This window comes from Sinocyclocheilus anshuiensis, unplaced genomic scaffold (genome assembly GCF_001515605.1).
Source record: "Sinocyclocheilus anshuiensis isolate Anshui unplaced genomic scaffold, SAMN03320099.WGS_v1.1 scaffold1110, whole genome shotgun sequence".
NCBI lineage: Eukaryota > Metazoa > Chordata > Actinopteri > Cypriniformes > Cyprinidae > Sinocyclocheilus > Sinocyclocheilus anshuiensis.
Window position 1 is genome coordinate 274,386 of NW_015536525.1, and position 23,105 is coordinate 297,490.

General features: G+C 35.8%; 2 protein-coding genes across 2 annotated transcripts in view; both read left to right on the plus strand.

The window, feature by feature from the left end:
- LOC107694085 (succinate dehydrogenase [ubiquinone] flavoprotein subunit, mitochondrial-like) overlaps positions 1–4,539 on the plus strand; it is a 9,819-nt gene extending 5,280 nt beyond the window's left edge. Inside the window, exons 10-15 of the mRNA XM_016493681.1 lie at positions 1,122–1,293; positions 1,465–1,583; positions 1,778–1,889; positions 2,509–2,639; positions 3,435–3,548; positions 3,730–4,539. Coding sequence (XP_016349167.1) covers positions 1,122–1,293; positions 1,465–1,583; positions 1,778–1,889; positions 2,509–2,639; positions 3,435–3,548; positions 3,730–3,816 — 735 coding nt within the window. The 3' untranslated portion in view covers positions 3,817–4,539. The remainder of the gene's footprint in view (positions 1–1,121; positions 1,294–1,464; positions 1,584–1,777; positions 1,890–2,508; positions 2,640–3,434; positions 3,549–3,729) is intronic.
- Positions 4,540–6,544: 2,005 nt separating this feature from the next.
- LOC107694154 (retinoic acid receptor RXR-beta-A-like) overlaps positions 6,545–23,105 on the plus strand; it is a 20,022-nt gene continuing 3,461 nt past the window's right edge. Inside the window, exons 1-10 of the mRNA XM_016493761.1 lie at positions 6,545–6,731; positions 7,297–7,433; positions 7,836–8,065; positions 10,886–10,912; positions 11,288–11,441; positions 12,819–12,998; positions 14,031–14,054; positions 16,180–16,340; positions 19,007–19,136; positions 19,305–19,437. Of these exons, the coding sequence (XP_016349247.1) occupies positions 7,418–7,433; positions 7,836–8,065; positions 10,886–10,912; positions 11,288–11,441; positions 12,819–12,998; positions 14,031–14,054; positions 16,180–16,340; positions 19,007–19,136; positions 19,305–19,437 (1,055 nt within the window). The 5' untranslated portion in view covers positions 6,545–6,731; positions 7,297–7,417. The remainder of the gene's footprint in view (positions 6,732–7,296; positions 7,434–7,835; positions 8,066–10,885; positions 10,913–11,287; positions 11,442–12,818; positions 12,999–14,030; positions 14,055–16,179; positions 16,341–19,006; positions 19,137–19,304; positions 19,438–23,105) is intronic.

Sequence of the window (23,105 nt, forward strand, 5' to 3'; positions counted from 1 at the left end):
TTGGAAGGCCAAACAAAGTAGTTTCGCTTTCACAACGAAACACACAGCGTCACACATGGCGGGCTTGAGTGAGCGGTGGCAGGCCGGCTTGAGAACAGCGTGGCCAGCGGATTCGACGAAGGAGCGTCCGGAGGGCTTGCGGCAGCCACATGTGACGACCCCGGGCTGGACTCCGCTTCGTCCACGGTGAAAGCCGATCCGGCGATCCACAGCACGAAGAATACAATATGAAGTGTTATTTGTCCTGCACTGTTTGTCATAGCACCATTTATTTGTGTACACAGTTTTATATTAGAACTGTAGTTGTAATAGGTTTACACTACCATTCCAAAAAATTGGGATCAAGAAGTTTATTTTTTTAAAGAAATTATATTTTTATTCAGGATTGATTCAATTGCAAAAAAATTTTCAAAAATTTTCAAAAATTTCAAAGTGACAAAGTAAAAATACAAAAAAAAAAAATTCAAATAAATCCATAAGGGTTAATGGAATGAAACTATGTAAATTATTTACTTTTTTTCCATTCTTTTTTTTTTTTTTTTACAACTTTTTTTTAAGACATACAGCCATTAAAAGAAAAATGTTTCATGTATGGAATGTCAAGTGTCAAATGCTTTTTGTAAAATTACATATATGACTTTATTAGTGTAAAAAACTTGTAAATATATTTAGCCTTTTTCTCATTTCTCACACACTTTTAGAACAATATTTTGTTGATAAAGGCCTGTTCATGAACCATTGCAGTGCAGCATAAAAATTAATTACCTTTTCTTCTGAAAATGAAAGTTTATGCAAGTTCATATCGGAGTAATATTTTTGTTGTTTTGGTGTTATTTTGTTAGAAATAAATATGTAGGTTTCATAAATTGGGACTTTTTTTGAGCAATCAGGAGTTATAAATTCAACCGAATTGAATTAATTTTTTGTTTAACTGTATTAAAAAATTAAGCTATGGCTGTTTTATAAAATACAGATTATTTGCATCCTAAAGGACCCAAATTGTGAAAATAGTATACAGATTTTGAATGCATTATGAACACAAATGGTAAAATCTCTGTTTGGAAGTGACCCTCATCATGAATCAGAATATAATGCTAATATCCTCTCTCTTATCGTGGCAGGCCATCACCCATGAGAATGGAGAGGATATGGTGGTGCCAGGCCTGTACGCCTGCGGTGAGGCCGGCTGTGCATCGGTGCATGGTGCAAATCGTCTGGGCGCCAACTCACTGCTGGATCTGGTTGTGTTTGGACGCGCTTGTGCCCTGACCATTGCTGAGACCAACACTCCAGGTAGCTTCAATACACCCTGAAATGGTGAAGGAATGCCTGATAATTGCCTTTTTTTTTTAGACACAAGACACAATCCTGAAAAGTAGTAATTTAGTAATTATTTACATATTTAGCAAAGTTTTTTTACATTCAGTTGTGATTTGTTTATTTATCTTTCTTTCTTTCTTATAGGAGAGAAGCTTTCCCCTCTGAAACCCAATGCAGGAGAAGCATCTGTCGCCAATCTGGACAAGATACGCTTTGCTAACGGCAGTACCAGAACCTCAGAGATCAGACTGAATATGCAGAAGGTCCGTCACCTCACTGCAGCTCTTTATTTCTTAAAAGAATCCTAAACTTATTGACTGATCAACAGGATGCTGCTAGGAATTGAATTGAAGCATGTGGTAGCCTCATCTTATGATTTAGGATGATCTCAAGTGGTTATAATAAAATACTCATTTCAAAATAATTTAATCTGTTTTGTTTTTCTTTTGGACCTCAGACCATGCAGAATCACGCTGCTGTGTTCCGCACCGGAGACGTCCTGAAGGAGGGTTGTGAAAAGATGGACTCCGTCTACAAGTCTATGGATGACATCAAGACATTTGACAGAGGTCAGAGAAGACTGGCACGGGAGAACTGAATAAATTAGAAATCACATATCTCTGTGCTCACGCGATTCAAATTTTCATTCAGCGTTGATTAAAAGTGACAGACGGGGTTTTGTGTAATTCTGATCTTTCTATTCATCAAAGAATCCCATCAAATCATGATTTCCACAAAAATATGAAGCAGCACAACTGTCAACATTGATAATAATCAGAAATGTTTTATGAGCAGAAAATCAGCATATTAGAATGATGTCTGAAGGATCCATGTGACACTAAAGACTGGCGTAATGATGCTGAAAATTCAGCTTTGATCACAGGAATAAATTACATAAATGCATTCGAATAGAAAATAGTTATTTTAAATTGTAATAATATTTTAAAAAATGTACTGTTTTTACTGTATTTTTAATCAAGTAAATGTAGCCTCTGTGAGCCTTAAGAGACTTCAAAACATTAAAAAAAAAAAATATTAAGAACTGACCCCAAACTTTTGAAATTTGAACGGTAGCGTAATCATTTTTGTCTAATCTAAAATGCATTGATCTGCATTACTGTATTAAAAAGGTGTTATTGCTGCAATATACAGGTTCTTATAGCATTTGTGCTGCTTTTATGTCTTCAGGCATTGTCTGGAACACTGATCTGGTGGAAACTCTGGAGCTGCAGAATCTGATGCTGAACGCGGTGCAGACAATCGTCTCCGCTGAGGCGCGTAAAGAGAGCAGAGGAGCTCACGCACGCGAGGACTTCAAGGTGAACTTTCTGAAACCAGCATGCTTGTCTCAGGACATCATTTTGTAAATTTACAAAGCTGAGTTTTTAGTGCTCAGTACGTTTTTTTTTTTACCTGGTAAAAATGACGTCTTGGCTTTTGAAAATGTAAATGTTTCGTTACATTTTTTTACAAATGGGTGTGTTGCTTCCAGCTCTCTGTAATTTGTAGTCTTGCATCTTAAAATAATAGTTATAGGACTCAAGATGTAGATGAGTTTGTTTCTTCATGGGAACAGATTTGGAGAAATGTAGCATTACATCACTTGCTCACCAATGGATCCTCTGCAGTGAATGGGTGCCGTCAGATTGAGAGTCCAAACAGCTGATGCACAAGTAATCCACACCACTTCAGTCCAAGTGAAAAGCTGTGGATAAACAATTCCATCAAGACGTTTTTAACTTCAAACCGTCAATGCATTAATGGATTCGATTTACTTTGTAAGACATTAATTGATGGACTGGGGTGGTGTGGATTACTTGTGGATCATTGTGGTGTTTTTATCAGCGGTTTAAACTCTCATTCTGACGGCACCCATTCACTGCAGAGGATCCGTTGGTGAGCAAGTGATGTAATGCTACATTTCTCCAAACCTGTTCACATGAAGAAACAAACTCATCTACATCTTTGATGGCCTGAGATTGAAAGCATCTTCTGCATATTTTCATTTTTGGGTGAACTATTCCTTTAATATGCATCGCAGTGTTAAAGCCAAAACTGTTATGTGGATATGTTTTTTTTTTGGCTTAAATGGTTTTATGCTGTTTTTCTTACAGGACCGTGAGGATGAGTACGATTACTCCAAGCCTCTGCAAGGACAAGTGAAGAAGCCTTTCGAGCAGCACTGGAGGAAACACACAATGTCCTACGTGGATCCCAAGACAGGAAAGGTAAATATATAATGAACCTTTTAGTTCATTGTGAGAGTGTTTTGCCATTGTTACCTTTCCCTTCATTTGTTCACCTTTAAATCTTTCTTGTTAGTCTGCATACAGGAAGAAGGCAGCTGTATGTTAAAAAAAAACAAAGCGTACGTTAATATGAGCTAACATGTATAAACGTGTGTTTCAGGTTACTCTGGAATACAGACGTGTGATTGACAGCTCTCTGAACGCAGATGACTGTGCTGCTATTCCCCCTGCAATCCGTTCCTATTAAACACGTCCTAATGTGCCCCAGCTGACTTTGCCCTTTTGCTTATTTATAATCAGCCAATAAATAAATGAATATCTTGTTATTGACAGGCTGCACTTTATTTAAATGCGACCACAGTAAGACTTGAATATCTCAAAATTCGAACAATAAAGTTGAAATACCACTGCACTAGTCAGGCTCCATGAAAAAGATTCAACTGTTCTGTAACTGAAGACAATAATAACAGCTGTGTGATCTTTGTGTGTATCACAGAAACACATCCCTCACATATCCTCTAAACTGTGCTTGCAAGTAAATAATTACATATTTAGCATTTACATGTTGAATGGTTGTCATAATGCTGTTAAAAACACTTGCACATTGTGGAAAATGGATTAAATTAGTCAACTCCTTAACTTAGCAGTTTGTAATGCTAATGCAATGTACGGTTTCATATGTATTTGACCTTGTGGCCTTTCATTCTTAAAAATACTCATAACTCATCTGTGTGTAAAGTTCTGTACATCTTGCATGTTTTGTTTTGTAGGTTCTGTTTAAACTCTAATGATGATCCGGTGATAATGATTGGGACTGTAATATTGGCTAAAATGTATTGGTGTTTACTGGAAAGAGAAGATTTGTTGGAGAGACTGGTAGCTTACATGTTTAAAATGTGAAGGTGCAGGGGAAAAAAATGCTTGAGTTTTTGTGTTGACTTTCTGAGAATTAAAAAAAAGAGAGACTTTTTAGCTGTTGTAAAGTCCTCTTGCCTGTGGATGGCAGCTGAGTTCACAGAAAAGCTCAGGCTAGTTATTGTGAAAAACTGCAATGACAAGATTGTGTCAACCAAACCAGAATTTGCATTATTTATACTCCACATTGGAAAATTAATATTAAATATATATGTATATTTATATATTATGAACACTTAACATTGTTATTCAGATAAATAAGTGTGAGGTACAATCTCGAAAGTGAGTGTTCATACAGATGTGAATGTGTTATTTGGTTTATACAAGTAGTTTAGATGGGTCAAAAGAGCAGTTTCACACTTTTGTAATGCAAGCCAGTATGTTTGATATCATGTACAATGCCATTAAAATGTTAGGGGTCTGTGAGATTTTTAAATGTTTTTGAAAGAAGTCTCTTGCTTACCAAGGGATCCAAAATACAGTCAAAACAGTAATATTGTAAAAATGTATTACAATTTAAAGTAAGTGTTTCCTATTTGGATATATCTTAAAATGTTTTTATATATATATATATATAGTAAAAGCTAATATTTCATTGCAGATCCCAGATGCAACTGCAAATGATGCTTTCTCCAGACTTTTGCTTTCCCATCACTTAGAATAAGGTCAATCTTTCCATAAAATTCTTTCCCAAAACTCTACTGGCTCATCTTTGTGCTTTTTTTGCAAACTCTGATCTTGCCTTTCTGGTTTTGGTGCTGATCAGAGGTTTACATCTTGCTGTAGCCTCTGTAATTCTGTGTCAACGTCTCCTGCGGACAGTAGATTGTCAGAGCATCACCCCAGCTTTCTGGAGGTGGTTTCCAAACTCTTGATTTCTCCATGGCCTTTGTCTTTTTGTTGTCTTTGCTATAGCTCTAATTGACTTCTTCTTTTCTTTTAGCATCCAAATTGCTTGCTTTTCTCTCAAAGTCAGATCCCTCGTCTTCATCCTGGTTTGTGTGTTTCGTCATCAAATGCAAGACTCAGAATGCAGAAGCAATGGGTATAACTGATATGACACATTCCCTGCTTTTAATCTGAGAATTAATGCAACAGGACACAGCTGATCACTCAGAAAGACCTGTGAGGCAACTGTCCCAATACTTTTGCTCACATTAGATAGGGGGATGAAACTCTAAAAGTGTTGATCTTCATAGTTGGTAAAACATGTATGTGTTGAAAAACCCAATAATAAAATGTGACAATTTGTAGTTTTGTCTCATATTCATCTTTTAAACGTATTGCTTGCTGTTGAGTCAAGACAATTGCAAATATGATAAAAAAATGAATATGACACAAAACTACAGAATGTCACATTTTATTATTAGCTGTTTCAATACATACATGTTTTACCAAATAAAAAGGACAGCACTTTTAGAGTTCATCCCACTACCTGATGTGAGTATTGACAGATTTCTTGACTCCACAGGAAACAGAGCAATTTTGTGTTTACTGTTCCTATACTTATGGAAGGCACTGCCTGTGTGTATGTGTGTGTGTGTGTGTGTGTATATACATATATACATATATATATATACACACACACACACACACACACACACACACACACACGATTTTGAAACACATACACACACACACATAAACATACATGTTTTTTTTTATTCTTTTTCATGAGAGCCAATTTTGAAACATATATATATAAATATATATATGCACACACGATTTTGAAACACACACACACACACACACACACATATATATATATATATTTTTTTATTATTATTATTTTTCATATGCTTCAAAATTTGCTCTCGTGAAAAAGAATAAAATAAAACCATTTAAAAACAAAATAAAGATTTTTGTTATTTTAAGTAGAAAACATGTCTATAGTTTCATACAACACTCGATTGGTATGTCATTACGTAAACATGTTTATGCGACACACATTTGCAGACTCATCCAGCAGCAGTTATATAATGTACTTCCAATGAAGAAACTTTATTTGGAGTTAGACATTTTGGCTCAACTGATCCTTTACACGAGCCAAAATGGCGTCAGTTTCAAAGCTCGGACGTAAACAGCTTCAGTTTCCTCTTCAGAAAGGAAGATCAGGGCAACTGTGAGAATCACACCGAGAAGATGGGAACGGAGAGTCGCGGCACTAATTAAGCCATTTTTAAATAGAAATCTTAATTGTATTTACTTAACTCGGTAGATGCTGCTGTTGTTTACATTTATTGACAGGTATATGTTGCTATGCCTTTGTTATAATAACCCTATGCTCGGTTTTCCGCTGTTTGTTTTTGGGCAGTAAATTGTGCCTGCAGAGTTATTAGCGTGCTAGCTAAAATGCCAGTTGAGTGGATTAGCCGTACTCAGATATAAATGCGTTTGTTTTTACACACAGTACCTGTAAATTAAACCAGTGTCGTTTACTAAAACGATATTAAGGAAATTATGTGGACGTTTTAAGCCGTTTTGTAAGGTGAAATGTGGCTCGTTTCGTTGGGAAATTAAAGCTATGAAGCGAGCTAATCCGCTAGCCGATACAGGGAAATTGCATTTTGCACATGATCAATCCTGTTTTATCGAACTAATACTATGCAGTATACATTGAATCTGTTGTATACAGTTCATATGCGTGTAAGAAGTCACTTAAAAACCCATAAAAATAAACCTTTCTGTCATGTCTACACGGAAATGCGATATAACTCGCTTTGAGGCATAACGTTAGTGACTATTTATATTTCTCGTGTTTGTAGTTTAAACGTCATTAAGTGTCATTCACGCAGTGTTTTATAATCTGCAGGGATAATTTAGGTTGATAAAAGATCCAGGGGCCCGGGCCTCTGTCCGCGGTCTTGAGTTGAACAGTCATCCGACATCAGAGCGAGTGAGTCGGTGTGAACAGCAGAGCCCTGCTGCACATCATGGGCGATAGTAGAGGTGAGACGGTTTTGATTTTTAATGCACATTTGTGAAGTAACACATGTGAAATGTACACTAAAAGCTATAAACTTAGATTTTAATATGACTGCTTCAAGTTTATGATATTCATGATAACCATGTATGATGTTCGTTGCCACTGTTTTTGTATATTACCAGAGTAGTGATGTTATGATTAATACAACTCCAGTTTGTAGACCTTGGTTTAACAGTGTTTCATGAATGTTTTGTTAGTTTAGAAAGTTGAAAGTTTAGGTAGCTTGGTTTCAGTATCAGTTTCTTTAACTTTGCATGTATGTAAAATATATAGTTTGTTTTCCCCCTTTAAATATTTTACAAAAGATCTTTTAAAATGACTGGCCACTCTGAATAAACGTATAATATTTACCTCTGTCCTCACAGATTCTCATAGTCCAGACAGCTCATCCGTTTCCTCGCCACCATCAGGTCAGCGTTCGCCCCCGTTGGCCCCTTCAGCCGCCTCCATGACTTCCCTGCCCCCCATCACTTCGGCCGTGAACAGTCCCATCAGCAGCATGGGCTCACCTTTCTCAGTCATCAGCTCCTCTCTGGGTTCTCCTTGCCTTCCTGGAACTCCCTCGGTAGGCTACGGCCCCATCAGCAGCCCACAGGTGAGCACTTCCATGATAACACTTCTGGTTTTCCTCCGGACTCGACTCCCTATATTTCACCAATAGGCCTGTATGTGCGCTACGAGACAAACAGTCCAGCTTGTTTGGTTTCCAGTTCTGCCATCAGGAGTTGAGTTAAGTATTTCTATTAATCAAAGAAGCTTGAAAAAAAATCATGGTCTCAACAAAACTGTTAAGCAGCACAAATGTTTTCAGCATTTAGCCTATAATAAGAAATGTTTCTCAAGCAGCAAATCAGCATATTAGAATGATTTCTGAAGGATCACGTGACACTGAAGACTGGAGTAATGATGCTGAAAATTCAGCTTTGCGTCACATGAATACATTTAATAATAATAAAAATAAAAAAAAAGATATATATAAGTGCTGTCAAAATTAGTGCGTTAACACAGGTGAAACGCGTTACGCCTACGGTTGGCCACCCCACTCACAACTGCTGTTTCTGTCTCTTTTATTCGTGACAAGAACCATAGTTTATTTAAATGCAGAACGTCTTTATGACCACATTAAACTGGAGACGTTTCAGACGTGCGCTCCAACTTTACCTCAGTGCCAGACACAAGTCACACGAGCATAGAAACTGTACTGTGCTCATAGCGCGTGCTCTTCAATTGCACTACAAATGTGCACGCCCTGTAGCCTGTATCATTTCATATCAAATCGCAAAAGAAACTACGAGCATGCAATGTCGTAGTTATGTGATCAGTTAAGTCATGAAGTTACCAAAAAGGCAATTAAAGCTGCCTTAAAACTGTGCATGTATGTATTTGTTTTATGAGTCACATTTAAGAACGTGTCTCTGAAATGCAGTGGTTTTCCAAACTGTCCTGGAGCATCCAAGCACTGTCTCCCTCACCTAACACACTCGATTTAACTAATTAGAGACTTTAAGAACTGAAGTGGGTCAGAATAGGTAAAGAGATGCGTGTCAGATCCACGTCACGGTCAGCATCGGCAGCTCTTAAAGGGACAGCAGGCAAAAAAATCTAATAACCAGCTGCTGTGATGTCTGGTAATCAAAGAAAAAAAGAGGAATCAATAACTTTTGTAGCTTTAAGGATTCATCTATATTTAATTTAGAATTTAGTGTTTGATACATTATTCAATTTCTTTATATTTCCTACTTGCTGAAGGGCACAGGTAAATATGACATTTATTATAATGGGTTTATGTGAAGATTGTTTTAAGTTCACTTAAATAAGAAGTTATTTTAAGTAGTCTAATAAATGTTAAAATTGATAGCTTTGTAATGTTGAATGGCTAATCAATGGTTAAATATTAGGGGGAAAAACTATTTCATAGAGATATCAGAGTGATACTGGCCTTCAGTCATAAAAAAGATGCCATTATACAAATATTAAAAATGTCTTTGTTTCTACATTAATTTGAAAATTGAATGTGAAGTTATTGCAATGTAAAAGTATTTTTAAAAACTTTCATGTTAGGTGGGACTAATCGCGATTAATTTTAGAAAAAATGTGCGATTAATTAGTAAAAAAAATTTAATCGATTGACAGCACTAATATATATATATATGTGTGTGTGTGTATGTTAGGGGTGTAACGGTACACAAACATGATGGTTCGGTATGTACCTCGGTTTTGACGTCACTGTTCAGTATGGTTTCGGTACAGCAGGAGGGAAAAAAACTAAACATACATTTTTTTTTTTATTTAACTGTGGTTTACTGAACAAATTGCTCTTTCTTTAAATAAATTCAATTATAATTAAAATGTAAAAAATCTACCTCAGCTTCTGCTCTAAACTATAGGGAGCCCTTTTACATTACTATAAGGTTACAATCAACAACAGAGCCCAAACTTAAATTCAGTTAGGCTACTATTTATATTTAGCTGTAATAATCAACTATCAAATAAAAAAAAAATTATGCAAACGTACATTTTTTAAATTAACTTATTTATTAACTTATACAATTTCTATTTGTTGTTGAAATACAATCATTTACAGAGTAGAGTACTAAAGAAGAAGGGGTGATCACACTCGCTCGCGCTGCCGTTATTAGAACGGAGGTGTTAGTATACAGTGATCTGTCATGCCACATCAAAGACCGTCAAAATGGCATTTATTGTCTGAATTTCCTGAAAAAATGGGGCGATTTGTTCGGTACACATGTGCACTGAACCGAAGGACCCATATAGAAAATTTTCGGTACAAATACGTGTACCGTTGCACCCCTAATATATGTGTATGTATGTGTATACTATATATATATGTGTGTATATATATGTATATATGTGTATATACAGTGGGTACGGAAAGTATTCAGACCCCCTTAAATTTTTCACTCTTTGTTATATTGCAGCCATTTGCTAAAATCATTTAAGTTAATTTTTTTTCCTCATTAATGTACACTGTGTGTGTGTGTAAAAATACTTTTCACATTATATATAATTAAGTGCAGCCTTGGTGAGCAAAAGAGGCATCTTTAAAAAGCATTAAAACATCTTTGTGCAGTAGAATGCAATGACTAGCAATATGTAATTAGACCTGAAAATTTTAAGCTAGAGGGAATTTTTTTAAATCACTGTTTATTCACAGAGATAATTTGAGTCTCCCTCTAAAACTGTTAATGTATAACAGACCATCTGATATTTTGACCTTAATTTCCAAAGTCTCTTTCTCTGTGGATCTAAACCTTTTTTTTTTTTTTCTAGTCTAAATTTGAGTTTTACCAAGACAAAACAGCATGGTGGAATTGTTCTTTTTTTTTTAGCACCACCTCCCTCGCGCCACATTTTTTTTTGTGCTCCTCCTCATGACTGCATTTCTGCTTCACAGATTAACATGTTTCGCAGAAACACAGAGGTGAGACCTTGTACCCTCTCTCACTTTCTGACTCGCCTCGCTTTCTATCAGCTTCTCTCATACATATGTCTCCCTCCCTGTGCTGTTGCTCATAAATGTTGAAATGTAGTGGTCTTTGAATGATTAAAGTCTGTTGAGGGGTTGTGTTCATCAAAATACAATCAAAATCAGTTTCTTATGGATTGATCATTTACCTGTGCTTTAATTGAGAGCTAATCAGGCATGTGTTACTGATCATAAGAAATTAACTGTAATCTAGTTATTTGATATTTGTTTGTCAAAATGAGGAATTCTTCATTTTATTCAACTAAAATATTTCTTGTGTTTTCTGTCACTTTATCTCTCTCCCATCTCTCCACTCATTGCCCGTCTCAGATCAACTCCACCGTGTCCATGTCAGGTCTGCACGCCGTCAGCAGCTCTGATGACGTCAAACCGCCCTTCGGTTTGAAGCCGATGTCCGCCCACAGCCCAGGGCCCATGCTCTCTCAGAAACGCTTGTGTGCCATCTGTGGAGATCGCTCTTCTGGTACCTCACTGATAAACACTAACCCTAACCCGTCTGAAGGAAACACTGAAACTAGTTTCTTTTGTCTCGTTCCATTTAAATGTTTATTGCTATTGGATACATGTTATAGAAGTGTAAAATATTTAATTTAAATGATGCAGTGTTATCAATTGTCAGTATGTGTAATAAGAAGCTTTATTTTCACGTTATATATTACAAAAAAATTTCCTATTAGTATAATAAAAAAATCTATATATACAGTACCATTTGAAAGTCTGGGGTCAGTACAATTTTTTTTAATGTTTTGAAAGATGTTTCTTATCACCAAGACTATATTTTTTGTTCAGAAATACATAAAAAACATAATGTTGTGAGTTATTTTATTTTAATATATTTGAAACGGTTATTTATTCCTTGTCATTAAATTGTAATTTATTTCTGAGGCAAACCTAAATTTTCAGCAGTCATTATGTCAGTTTTCTGTGTCATATGATCATTCATAATCTTCTGAGAGCTTAATAATTTTGTGGAAACAATTGAACAAAGTTCAAAAGAACAGTAGGGCTGTCGCGGTGAGGGAATTTCCCTTGCGGTAATTTTGAGTGACTCAATAGCGCGGTATGCGGTATTATAATTTTAACTTTGAGCGCCACTTTAGAAGGCTCAGCTGAGCAGCTGTGCGTCGATGCTAAGACAGAGATTTCGCTTTCCTTGCACGACAACCTATTTTCACAAATATATATGACTCGGCCTGGAGGACAGACGCAAGTAATCGCACGCGCTCAGTCGATCTCTCTCTCATTCGCTGTCTGTTTAGGCTTGTTAAGTGCAAATCTACGGAGCCTCTACAAATCAGCATGGTACACATTATGTTATCATTACTAACTTGTTTAATATTCAGTCCACATGCATGGTGTAAAACAAGAAGGGCATAACCTTATGAAAAAAGAAAACATGCAAAAATCGCTGTTGCTGCGGTTTGCTCGTCAATAGCGCAGTATTGCGAGATTGAGGTTATCGGGACAGCCCTAAAAAACAGCATATATTTGAAATATAATTTTTTGTAACATAATAAATGTCTTAAATATCACTTTAATCTAATGTATCCTTGCTGAATAAACATTATTTTTTTTATTTAAAAGTATTAACTTAATGACCTCAAACTTTTGAACTGTTGTGTACAAGTAGTAAATAATCATGTCATGGTACTTTAGCTCTTTCTTGTTTTTATGTGGAACTTGATAGCTGCAAAAAATCATGACAAATGAACAAAAACAGCTTTTCATTATGTAACACTTATGCAACAACAATATTATGAAACTTTCAAAATTAGGCTCACCTATCTGTTGACTAAAGTCTTCCACCTCCATAAATTTGCCTCATGTCTCCTTTCTTCAGGCAAGCACTACGGCGTGTACAGCTGCGAGGGCTGCAAGGGCTTTTTCAAGCGCACTGTGAGGAAGGACCTGAGCTACACATGCAGAGACAATAAGGACTGTCTGGTGGACAAACGCCAGAGGAACCGCTGCCAGTACTGCCGCTACCAGAAGTGCCTGGCCATGGGGATGAAGAGAGAGGGTAAGAACAAGAACTCGCTGTCCCACCTAACACATACACATACCACAAACCCCAGATGAGAAACTCCTTACACTAGAGGTAAGAAGTTGTGATTGTCCCATATTGGATTTGCTTTATTGATCACAGTGTATATTTTTATTTATGTGAAGTTAATGCAGTAGAAAGTTCAGTGCTGTGCTGTAACTGTTATGCATTTAAGTGGAGCAAGAAACACAAACTGATGCTTATATATAGAGAGCAGAGTGGGTGATTGACGATAATGCACTAAAAGGTTCACCCAGAAATTTCAGAAGATTTCCTGATTATTTACTCACCCCCAGGCCATACAAGATGTATATGACTGACAAAGACAGTAGGAGAGAAATTAAAATATTGGAGGAAAACCTTTTCAGTGGTCCGAAATCTACATCTAGGCAGCTTCAAAGTAATCCACACTACCCTGCTGACAAATAAGGGTCTTCTCTATTAAAACTATCAGTCATTTTAAGAAAACAAAAATTAACAACAAATGCTTACTTTGAGCCAGCTCTGCGATGCACATACACAACAATGTTTAGTTTGGCAAGGAACTAGGAATATACCCAAAAATTGCAGAGATGTAGGCTATTTTTTTATATATATTTAATTTTCTTTTTTTGTAATAATAATAATTTGTAAAAATAATACTACTACTTTTTGTCCGTTTTTTATTTATTTATTTAATTTGTATTATGTAGCCTATTTTACAATTAATTTGCCTGCCCAATATATCTGTCTATCACTAAGGAGAGCAAAACCGGGCAAGTGCTTTCTAGAATTATGGCAGACAAATAGACAAGAATGAGTAGGTATTGCAGATACATGTAAATTTCAAGGTTGTTGGTGACTGTGAATGTAAAGAGGGCATTGTGGGTAGACATTACATAGACCTCACTGCACAAACCAGAGAGGAGAGCAGAGGGGGAGGGAGGGCTGTTGTCACCACTAACACCTGTCCCCCTCTCCCTCTTTTGTTTCCTCTCGTTCTCTCTCTTTCTCCCTCTCCTTCTGTAGTGGTCCAAGATGAACGACAACGATGTAAGGAGAAAGCAGGGAGGGAGGGAGTGGTGGTTGTGTGTGTATGTGTAAGAGAATGTGGGAATGGTGAAAGAATTACTCTGTAGGATATTAGTCACAGCTATTAAAGGGGCCGTATCATATCGTTTTTTCCTTGATCACTTTTTGCATTTTATTTTTTAAGATTGTTTATTAACCATTTAATATGGTTCAGTGTTTCCCACAGACTTACTCTATTTGTGGCGGCACCCCCCCCCCCTATATAAATATGCAATTACATTTTCTGCCAGCAGGAGGCGCTTTTAGAGCGGGAGAAATAGGCTTCCCTGGTAACAGCTGTACACAAAGTAGTGCACTGCTCACAAACGCTGCTTTTATCAGGAATTGCATGCAAGATGAAATGAAAATGACAATGAAAATTTTCTGAAGACAGTTGGTTTCCTTCAGAAATACAGTAATATAAAAACACCTGCACCGCGTTTTGATTTTGAAACGTGCAGTGCTTATGTTTATTCAACGAAGTCAAAGCCTTTTGGAAAATCTGTTTGTGGCAGTCAGTTTTGATATTGTGGCGGGCCGCCACAAATAAATCAATGTATGGGAAACACTTATGGTTCTTTGGAACGATATTCTTAAAGTGATATGTTATCATTAGGACTGTGAGTCTTTGGGTAGACAGTGAATCGATTCGATTCACGATTCATAGGTTTTCGATTTTTGCAAAATCAGAACGATTTGATTCAAGAACGATTCACAACTAAATTCGATTAACAATTTGATTGATGTGAGCTTTATCTTATTTTCATAAAATAAAATGCTACAGTATTCAACTTTTCCACGAATGATGATTCTAAAAGAAAACGTGCCCGATATCTGTTTGCTATAGTAACAAACACAACTTTAATGCATCTGATTGACAGATGAACCTCGCACTCTCATAGCTTTTGTTTTTAATGCTGTGTTTTTTTTCAATTTTGTGGTTATTTTTGTTTTAACAACATTGTTAAAAATTATTTATCATTCAAAGGAATATGCTTTTAGACACTTAACTTATTTTGGCTGCTCAAAATGTGTCAGTGAGAGCAACGAACAGACTGCAAGTGCAATCCTGTGACAAATGGTAAACAGTGGCGCGCATGAAAGAGAGATGTGAGGGCACAAACGACGTTGTTCAAGGTCTCCATTAATTTGTGCGTGTAGTAATTTAATGTGTATGTCTTTTAAAGCATTAAATCGCTATTAAAATCGCGATTCCTTTGTTTCTTAGTGTTTTAAATTGATTACTGGCCGAAATCAACCATTCACGATTCAAAAATTCATGTTTCAAGATCGATGCATATGCATTGTCAGGTTTTATAATCAATGCATCAAGAAAACTAGTGAATCGTTACACTAGTTATAATTTTTCACATTGATGCTTAAAGTCAGATTGAAATGTTCCTAAAAAAAAATCTAGCCACTTGTTTCTTATGTTGAGAAGGACATGCAGAGTTGTAGGTGCTACACCGCCAGAAATGACAAAACTTTGCTCTTGAGTTTTTTTTGTTTTTTTTTGGTGTTTTAAAGTAATTGTATCCATCCAGCTTTCTCTTTATTACTTAACTATAACTGGCCTACCAAGTTTCTATTACCCAATAGACGTTGTTGTGTAAATCATGCATCTGATGTGGCATGCAGAAGTTCAAGAATCTTTTTGCAGATTAGTTCAATAAGTACTTTTTTTTTTAACTAGGAACTGAATGTACAGTGTTTTCAAACTGTTATCCGAGGTCAAGGAAGATTTGATTCTGCATGATATGTCCCCTTTAAATGGCATTATGCAGCAAAAAATATTAGTCATGTGAGAATGTTGTTTTGAATGTGTGTAATAAGGGATCTTTGTAGCTTTTACTGGGTCATTGAAGAAGGAATGTCGCTGGAGGACTTCAGGGTGTGAATGAATGTTGAAAACTAACCAGGAACTACATGTATCTGTATATCTCTGTGTCTCTCTACACCTGTTTTCATCTTTACCACTTTCCCTATTCACTACCCCTTCTCTCTGTTCATTTTCCCTTTCCCATCATGTTGATCTGTCCTCCACCCTATCCTTCATCTCTATTTCCCCATCTTGTTCCTCTTCCTCATTTCCCTGTGTGCGATACAGCTGTTCAGGAGGAGCGTCAGAGGAACAAGGAACGGGAGGGAGAGGTGGAGTCCACCAGCGCAGCGAATGAAGAGATGCCCGTGGAGAAGATTCTGGAAGCAGAGATGGCCGTGGAGCAGAAGACTGAGCTGCATGCAGATGGCAGCTCAGGGGGAAGTTCTGTAAGTTACAGATAAGCACGATAAGAGGATCTCTGATCTTTAGTGGCAGGATTATTTGTTATGTGATTAAGAACTTCAAGGTGATTGGGCTCTAATTGTAGCAGCCCAATGACAGCAAGCTGGTGGACTGATTAAGGACAGGAAGTTGCATATTGGAGCTTTTAGCTTTGAAACAGCTTTTTGTCTGAGACAGACTGCTTGTATATCTAGCATCATCTCCAGAGTAGGGCTGGCAGATATGGCCAAAAATATCATCTATAACAAACAATAACAATATTTTTTCCCATATCATGATATCAATATTTATTGCAATATTCATTTGTTTATTCACAATCAGACTCCACAACTACTTTTTAATTTAGGGCCACATGAAATCCATTTTAATTTGTCTATGTTCTGTGTTTTATGATTTAATACAAATTTAACATCAAAAATGGTATCTAATTAAATTAATTTAGAAAACTTCAACAATTTCATCAATCTTTGAAAATGGAATCAACTGAACATTAATAGCAATTTACCACAAAGCATTATATTTTTATTTTTGTCAAAAGATTATGCACAACAGAACTGTATAAATTAAAACATGGATGAAACTATAGCTTGGTTGTATATTACTTAAAAAAATAATATTACTTTCAGAAGTTCATTTGGTATGCAGTACTAATACATTTCCGTCATTATTTTTATCAAGTTAAACCAAACTTGTATTTTGGCAGTTTGTCATGAAGATCTTGGGCTGATGATACAAGGGGCAACTTTTTGAGCAATTTAACTGGGCAACTTTTTTTTAACAATGTTGCTTGGGTTCCCATTGCCCCGTGCATCATCAGCCTTAAGAGTTTCAGTGGTTTGATGGTAGTTTTTGTCAAATGAAACTAGGGATGTCACTTTTCAAATATTTCCATGATTGATCATCTAAACTAACGATCAATTAATCAATTAATCGGTGCTGCGGCAAAACACACTGTTGCTCACATGAAACACTATAATGACACAAGTGAGGTGCAAAGCTTTTTTTATAAGAAAAATAGGCCTAATGGGTTTGCAGGCAAATGTTACATCGCTTTTGCATTCATGCTGTTCGATACATTTAAATCCATACGTGGCTTTGTGTTCTGTTTTGCCAGTTGCTCACGAATTTCCAGTAATTTAATAATATTTGTTTTTTCTTTTCCCAAATCCTCACCGTCTCACCCTCTAACCCTTGCAGGTTTATTTTATTGTCATTCACTGTTTTCGCATCTCTTACTGTGGTAAACATGCGGGGGGGAATGAAAGATGAATTAAGAATTCGTTCCCTCATTTTAGTTAAATCATGGGTTTTCTAGGGAACAAATTAATGATACATGGACAGTGGCCACAAATTAATAAGTCGTAGGAACGAATTAACAGGTTGTAGGAATGAATTATACAGTATATATCTGTTCTGTTCGTGTCCCGCAGAGCCCAATATGAAACATTTATCTGGGGAAATTATAATTAAACATGACTTGTTTATTACATTTCAATACAAAAGAACTTTGTGTTGTTTCTGTTTTAATGTACTTTTAAACTTTGGATCACATTAAAAGCATAATTTGTACGTTGGTGAATTATTTTCTCAAAAGATCCCGCCCCATCACCGTCACTCACAGCCGCTTGCACGTGTTTTGCTCATGAGTTGCACGCACCCCAAATTAAACTGCTTAATCGACCATCGATAGCTTTAATCGATTGCATCTCTTATCGACAATTAATCGAGCGTCGATTAATCGCTGGCATCCCTAAATGAAACGGTGAAAAGCTGGTGAAGTGACTCTCAGAGCAGCTCTGCAGATGAAGTTCATGTGCTCATGTACTCATTTATTATGTTGAGACATGCTGAAAAACACTGAGCGTCACGTGTGTTTGAGTTTGTGTAGTAGACAAAACTACATCATTACTTCACACAGAAACGTGTAGAACATGCAGAGTTATTAGTGACATGCACTGACTGTCTGTTGTCACGTTTATTTCTGCTGGGTGACAGGCTGTTAATTTAAAGGTGCTGTATGTAAGTTTTTGACTCTACTAAAGCATAAAAATACCATAATATGTTTGCAGATATTTAAGAAACATGCTAAGTTAACATACTTATCTGAAAAACAATGCTACAGTCAGTTATTCTCCTTTGAAAATGTGCGTTCCGGGCCGGAATGTCGGTCTTTGTTTTGGTTTGTGAAACCTGTCCACTGCCAGTTTACCCAATTGTATTTCGGGACTCTGGGTTTCCAGGTGGTGGGAAACAAAGCGTATTTCATTTCATTCATCGTCAAGTGCGCTCGTTCCTGTTGGTGTCGTCAATCTGGCAACCTGCGTGTGCGTCAAGTCTGAGGAGGAGGGGCCGGGTGAAAAAAACCCTCTCCAATATTTTGAATTTGGACTGCAATACCTAGTTCAACCATTCGGTGTCAATCCTACATACAGCACCTTTAATTTATTTTGAGTAAAAATTTCCACAGCTTATCATGGTTATCAATATATTTTATTGCAGTGTCCATGTGATATTGCTTTTTGAACTGAAATTGAGTTTTGAACTGAAAATTCAACAAAGACATTATTGTACAAGTTTTGTTTTAATTTGATTTCCTCTTTTTACAACTTACCCATAATACTGTTTTTTGTTTTTTCCCCCCTCTCCTCAGCCAAATGACCCAGTCACAAATATCTGCCAGGCGGCTGATAAACAGCTGTTCACTTTGGTGGAGTGGGCAAAACGGATCCCTCACTTCAGTGAGCTGTCTCTGGATGACCAGGTCATCCTGCTGCGTGCTGGTAAACCTGTTTGCCTCTCTTTCGCACTCTGAATAACTTGATTGCATGTTTTTAAAATCATTTATAAAGCTGCAAACTGGATTTTAGTGATGCCTCACTTAGCAAACACTGATACTTTTCTCAGTATTGAGCCCTCCTCATCTTTTGCTGCTTTCATCTGTCCATCAGGCTGGAATGAGCTACTGATCGCGTCATTCTCTCATCGCTCCATCACGGTGAAGGATGGCATTCTGCTGGCCACCGGCCTCCACGTGCACAGGAACAGTGCTCACAGCGCGGGGGTGGGAGCCATCTTTGACAGGTAATCGTCATGTCACATGACTACAGACACGTTAGCCTTGTATTGAGTTTTATTTGATTCACTTGCTATAGGTTTCAAAAAGCAGTTCAAAGTTTTGGGGTCAGTAATACGTTTTTTTTAAGAAGTCTCTTGTGCTCACCAAGGCAGCATTTATTTGATCCAGTGTTATTTGATTATCATTGAGCTTTGGTTATAGTTTTTATTAATATGTTGAATATTTGTATTTAATTTTAGTATTTAGTTTTAGTTTTGTCTGTAGAGAATACATCAATTTAAACTAAAAATTAGATGTTGCCTTGACAGTTAGCTGAAAATAAGTTTTTATTGTTTTTTTTTTTAATTGTATTTCTGTATTTGTTTTTTTTGTCAAGTATTAAACATTGTTTATGGCTTTAGGTTTTAGTTTTTTTTATCAAAATATAGTAAAAATCAGTAATATTGTGAAATATTACAATATAGAAGAATATTTAATATATTTTAAAATGTAATTTATTCCTGTGATGGCAAAGCTGAATTTTCAGTGGCCATTTAATGTCACATGATCGTTTAGAAATCATAATATGCAGATTTGATGCTCCTAAAACATTTCTTATTAATAATGTTGAATATCATTGTTGCTTCATATTGAAAACATGAAAACGTTTTTTTTTTTTTTCAAAATTCTTTGATAAATGGAAAGTTCAAAAGAACAGAATTTATTTTAAATTGAAATATTTTATAACATGATAAATGTCTTTACTGTCACTTTTGATCAGTTTAATGCACCCTTGCTCAATAAGTATTAATTTCTTTCCAAACAAATCTTGCTGACCCCGACCTTTTGAACAGCAGTGTATATTCACATTGATGATAATTTACATTCAAATTTTAATTTTGTAGGAATCAGACTTAAAGTTACTGAGACTTGACAGAAGAATTAGCTTTGCTACATTTCTTAATATTACTCTATTCAGTACTTTTCTTAGATTACGTAAAGATATGCATGTGACCTGCTATGCTTATGTGTGAAAAAGATTAGGCAAGAAATTGTTCGTTGTATTATGTTTTGTAGTAAACCTGTGCTCATGAAACTTAACAGCTTTGCTTCTTATGACACATTTAAGGCTGCAAGGGTGGTTGGATTTTCCTGTGTCATGACAAAGAAAAATACCTTTTACCTTCTGACAGCCTGCTGCCTTGACGCTGCTGTATATAGTGTGCTTTTGTAGACTGACACTGCACGAACAGACAGGGCATACACATACATGCAGACACCTATATGTGCACGAACGCTCTCCTCTGCTTATAGTCTCAACACACTCCCATTTATATAAATAATACAGCGCACATGTATGAAGTGTGCTCTGTAGTTCACTTTTAATCTGCTGGTTATTACAGCAATTGTTTATTTCAAAGAACAAATTTAGCACATTTCTCCCTATAACTTCTCAAGACTCCATATTTTGTCTGTCTTATGCACATCCAGGAATAATGAGCTACAGGCTGTTGTTTTAAAAGAGCTCATTCTAGATGTTCTGTGCTACAGTTTGTGAGGTTCATATGAAATTGTCTTTTGTTGCCATTCATCGTGTCATAATGTCTCTGCTTCAGAAATGAGCCTCCCTGTCCTTGTGCTTCACTGTCCATCTCGCCTGATTTTTGCAGCGCTTCATTGTGTCCTGTTGGTGCTGTGTGATGTGTGCACATGCTTCCCGCTTTGCTTGATTGGTTCATGTTTTAGATGCTATTTAACCCTCTGTGCAAAAATGTGGTGTGTTCACCATCATTTTATGTGCATTAATATGCAGTTAAGACGTGCTGAGTATTATAGTACATAATGATACCATAACTAAAAGAATAAGCAGTTATATTCCACAACAACAAAAATAATAGTTTTTTTTTCTTCAGGGCTCAATAATAATGATTTTGTTCAAATTTTTGCTTTTGTTCAGATTTTCACTGGCTGCACTTGCAAAAATCTGAAATTAAAATTAAATATATTTTTTATATATAGCAACATTTTCATAGATTTTAAGTGTCAGAAAAAATTTTTTTTTTTCATTAAACATTTGTATGTTTTGTATTAAAAAGCTTATATAATGCATTATAAAAGTTAAAATGTATTAATTTTATATATAGCAACATTTTCATAGATTTTAAGTGTCAGAAAAAAAAATTTTTTTTATTAAACATTTGTATGTTTTGTATTAAAAAGCTTATATAATGCATTATAAAAGTTAAAATGTATTAATTTTGCCTTGTAATGCACCTTATGCATTGTGTGCCCTCATGAATAATTGTAGCCATAGTTATAATAAATGATAAAACTTATCTAGTCATTGTCACACTTTTAAAAAGTGTAATGCATTAAAACACTTGACAAACTTTCAAATATTATAATGCATTTTCAGTTTGATTATGTCTATTTATTAAAAGATATGAATGCATTACAACGCACATTATGAATATCTTTGTAATGCTTTATACATATAGGCTTTAAATGCTTTTTCTTTTTTAAATATGCATTAGCTAGAAATTTAGTGTGAATAACACATTAATTATATTTTATCCTATTTTAACTGATGCTCACCAATTTTGGAAGAAACTGTGTGAAACATCAAGGTTTGCATGACTTAAAGGAACACTCCACTATTTTTGAAAATAGGCTCATTTTTCAACTCCCCTAGAGTTAAACAGTTGAGTTATACCGTTTTTGAATCCATTCAGCCGATCTCTGGGTCTGGCGGTAGCACTTTTAACTGTAGCTTAGCATAAGGTGCTTTTCCACCCCCCAAAAGTGAACCGTACCGTTACCAAAACATGACGTGTAAACTCTGCAGATAACGGATTGGCCGGAGAGAATCGTCACTACCTGTGTCACTGAACTTGCGACACAAATACAACAGAACCACTAGATTTAAATCAGCACAACCAGCGAAGGATCGAACGCAACTGTTTTGAACGAGCGTGCCTTTTTTAACAACCAAAAAGTGGCTGTTTCGTTGTCTGTTGAGGAAGTACAGACTAAGCATGGGCCGGTATGAGATTTTGACGGTATGATAACCTTAAGCAAAAATATCACGGTATTGTCGTTAACAGCTGTCATTACAGCAATGTGTTATTTTTAAATGACTGGGTAAAAAACAACAGCACTGAACTTTTTTTCGCTGAACACAATATATTTTGTTTTTGAGCAACATACAGAATATTAGGAACAGTAGAATATTTTTTTTTTTGTTTTGTTTCCTAAAAAGAAGAAAAATAAAGACTGACATCTTTATTTAACCTAAATTTGTAATTACAGTTATTTAATTTGTTATTTAATTTGTTATATAATTCATATACAAATCATTTATATCATTTCGTATCATTTAGTTATATAATTTCATATACATCATTTGATTTAATAATAACCCAATTTGAAACAAAAACAGAATGTTCTGATACAGCATTTTACCGCTGTAAACAAAGCAGCTCTGTGCTGAAACACTGCTTTAATATGAACTATACAGAATACAGAGGAAAAGAAAATACCACGTAAACTTTTCTGAAGACTTTTCAGTTCCCCTCAGAAACACATTCATATAAACCCCCAAATCAATATTGATGATTTTCTTCCAATAGTTCGTGCATCATGAACAGTGAGTGATCTGCCTGCTACAGTATTTTTCTCTGTGCGTCTGTCTTCA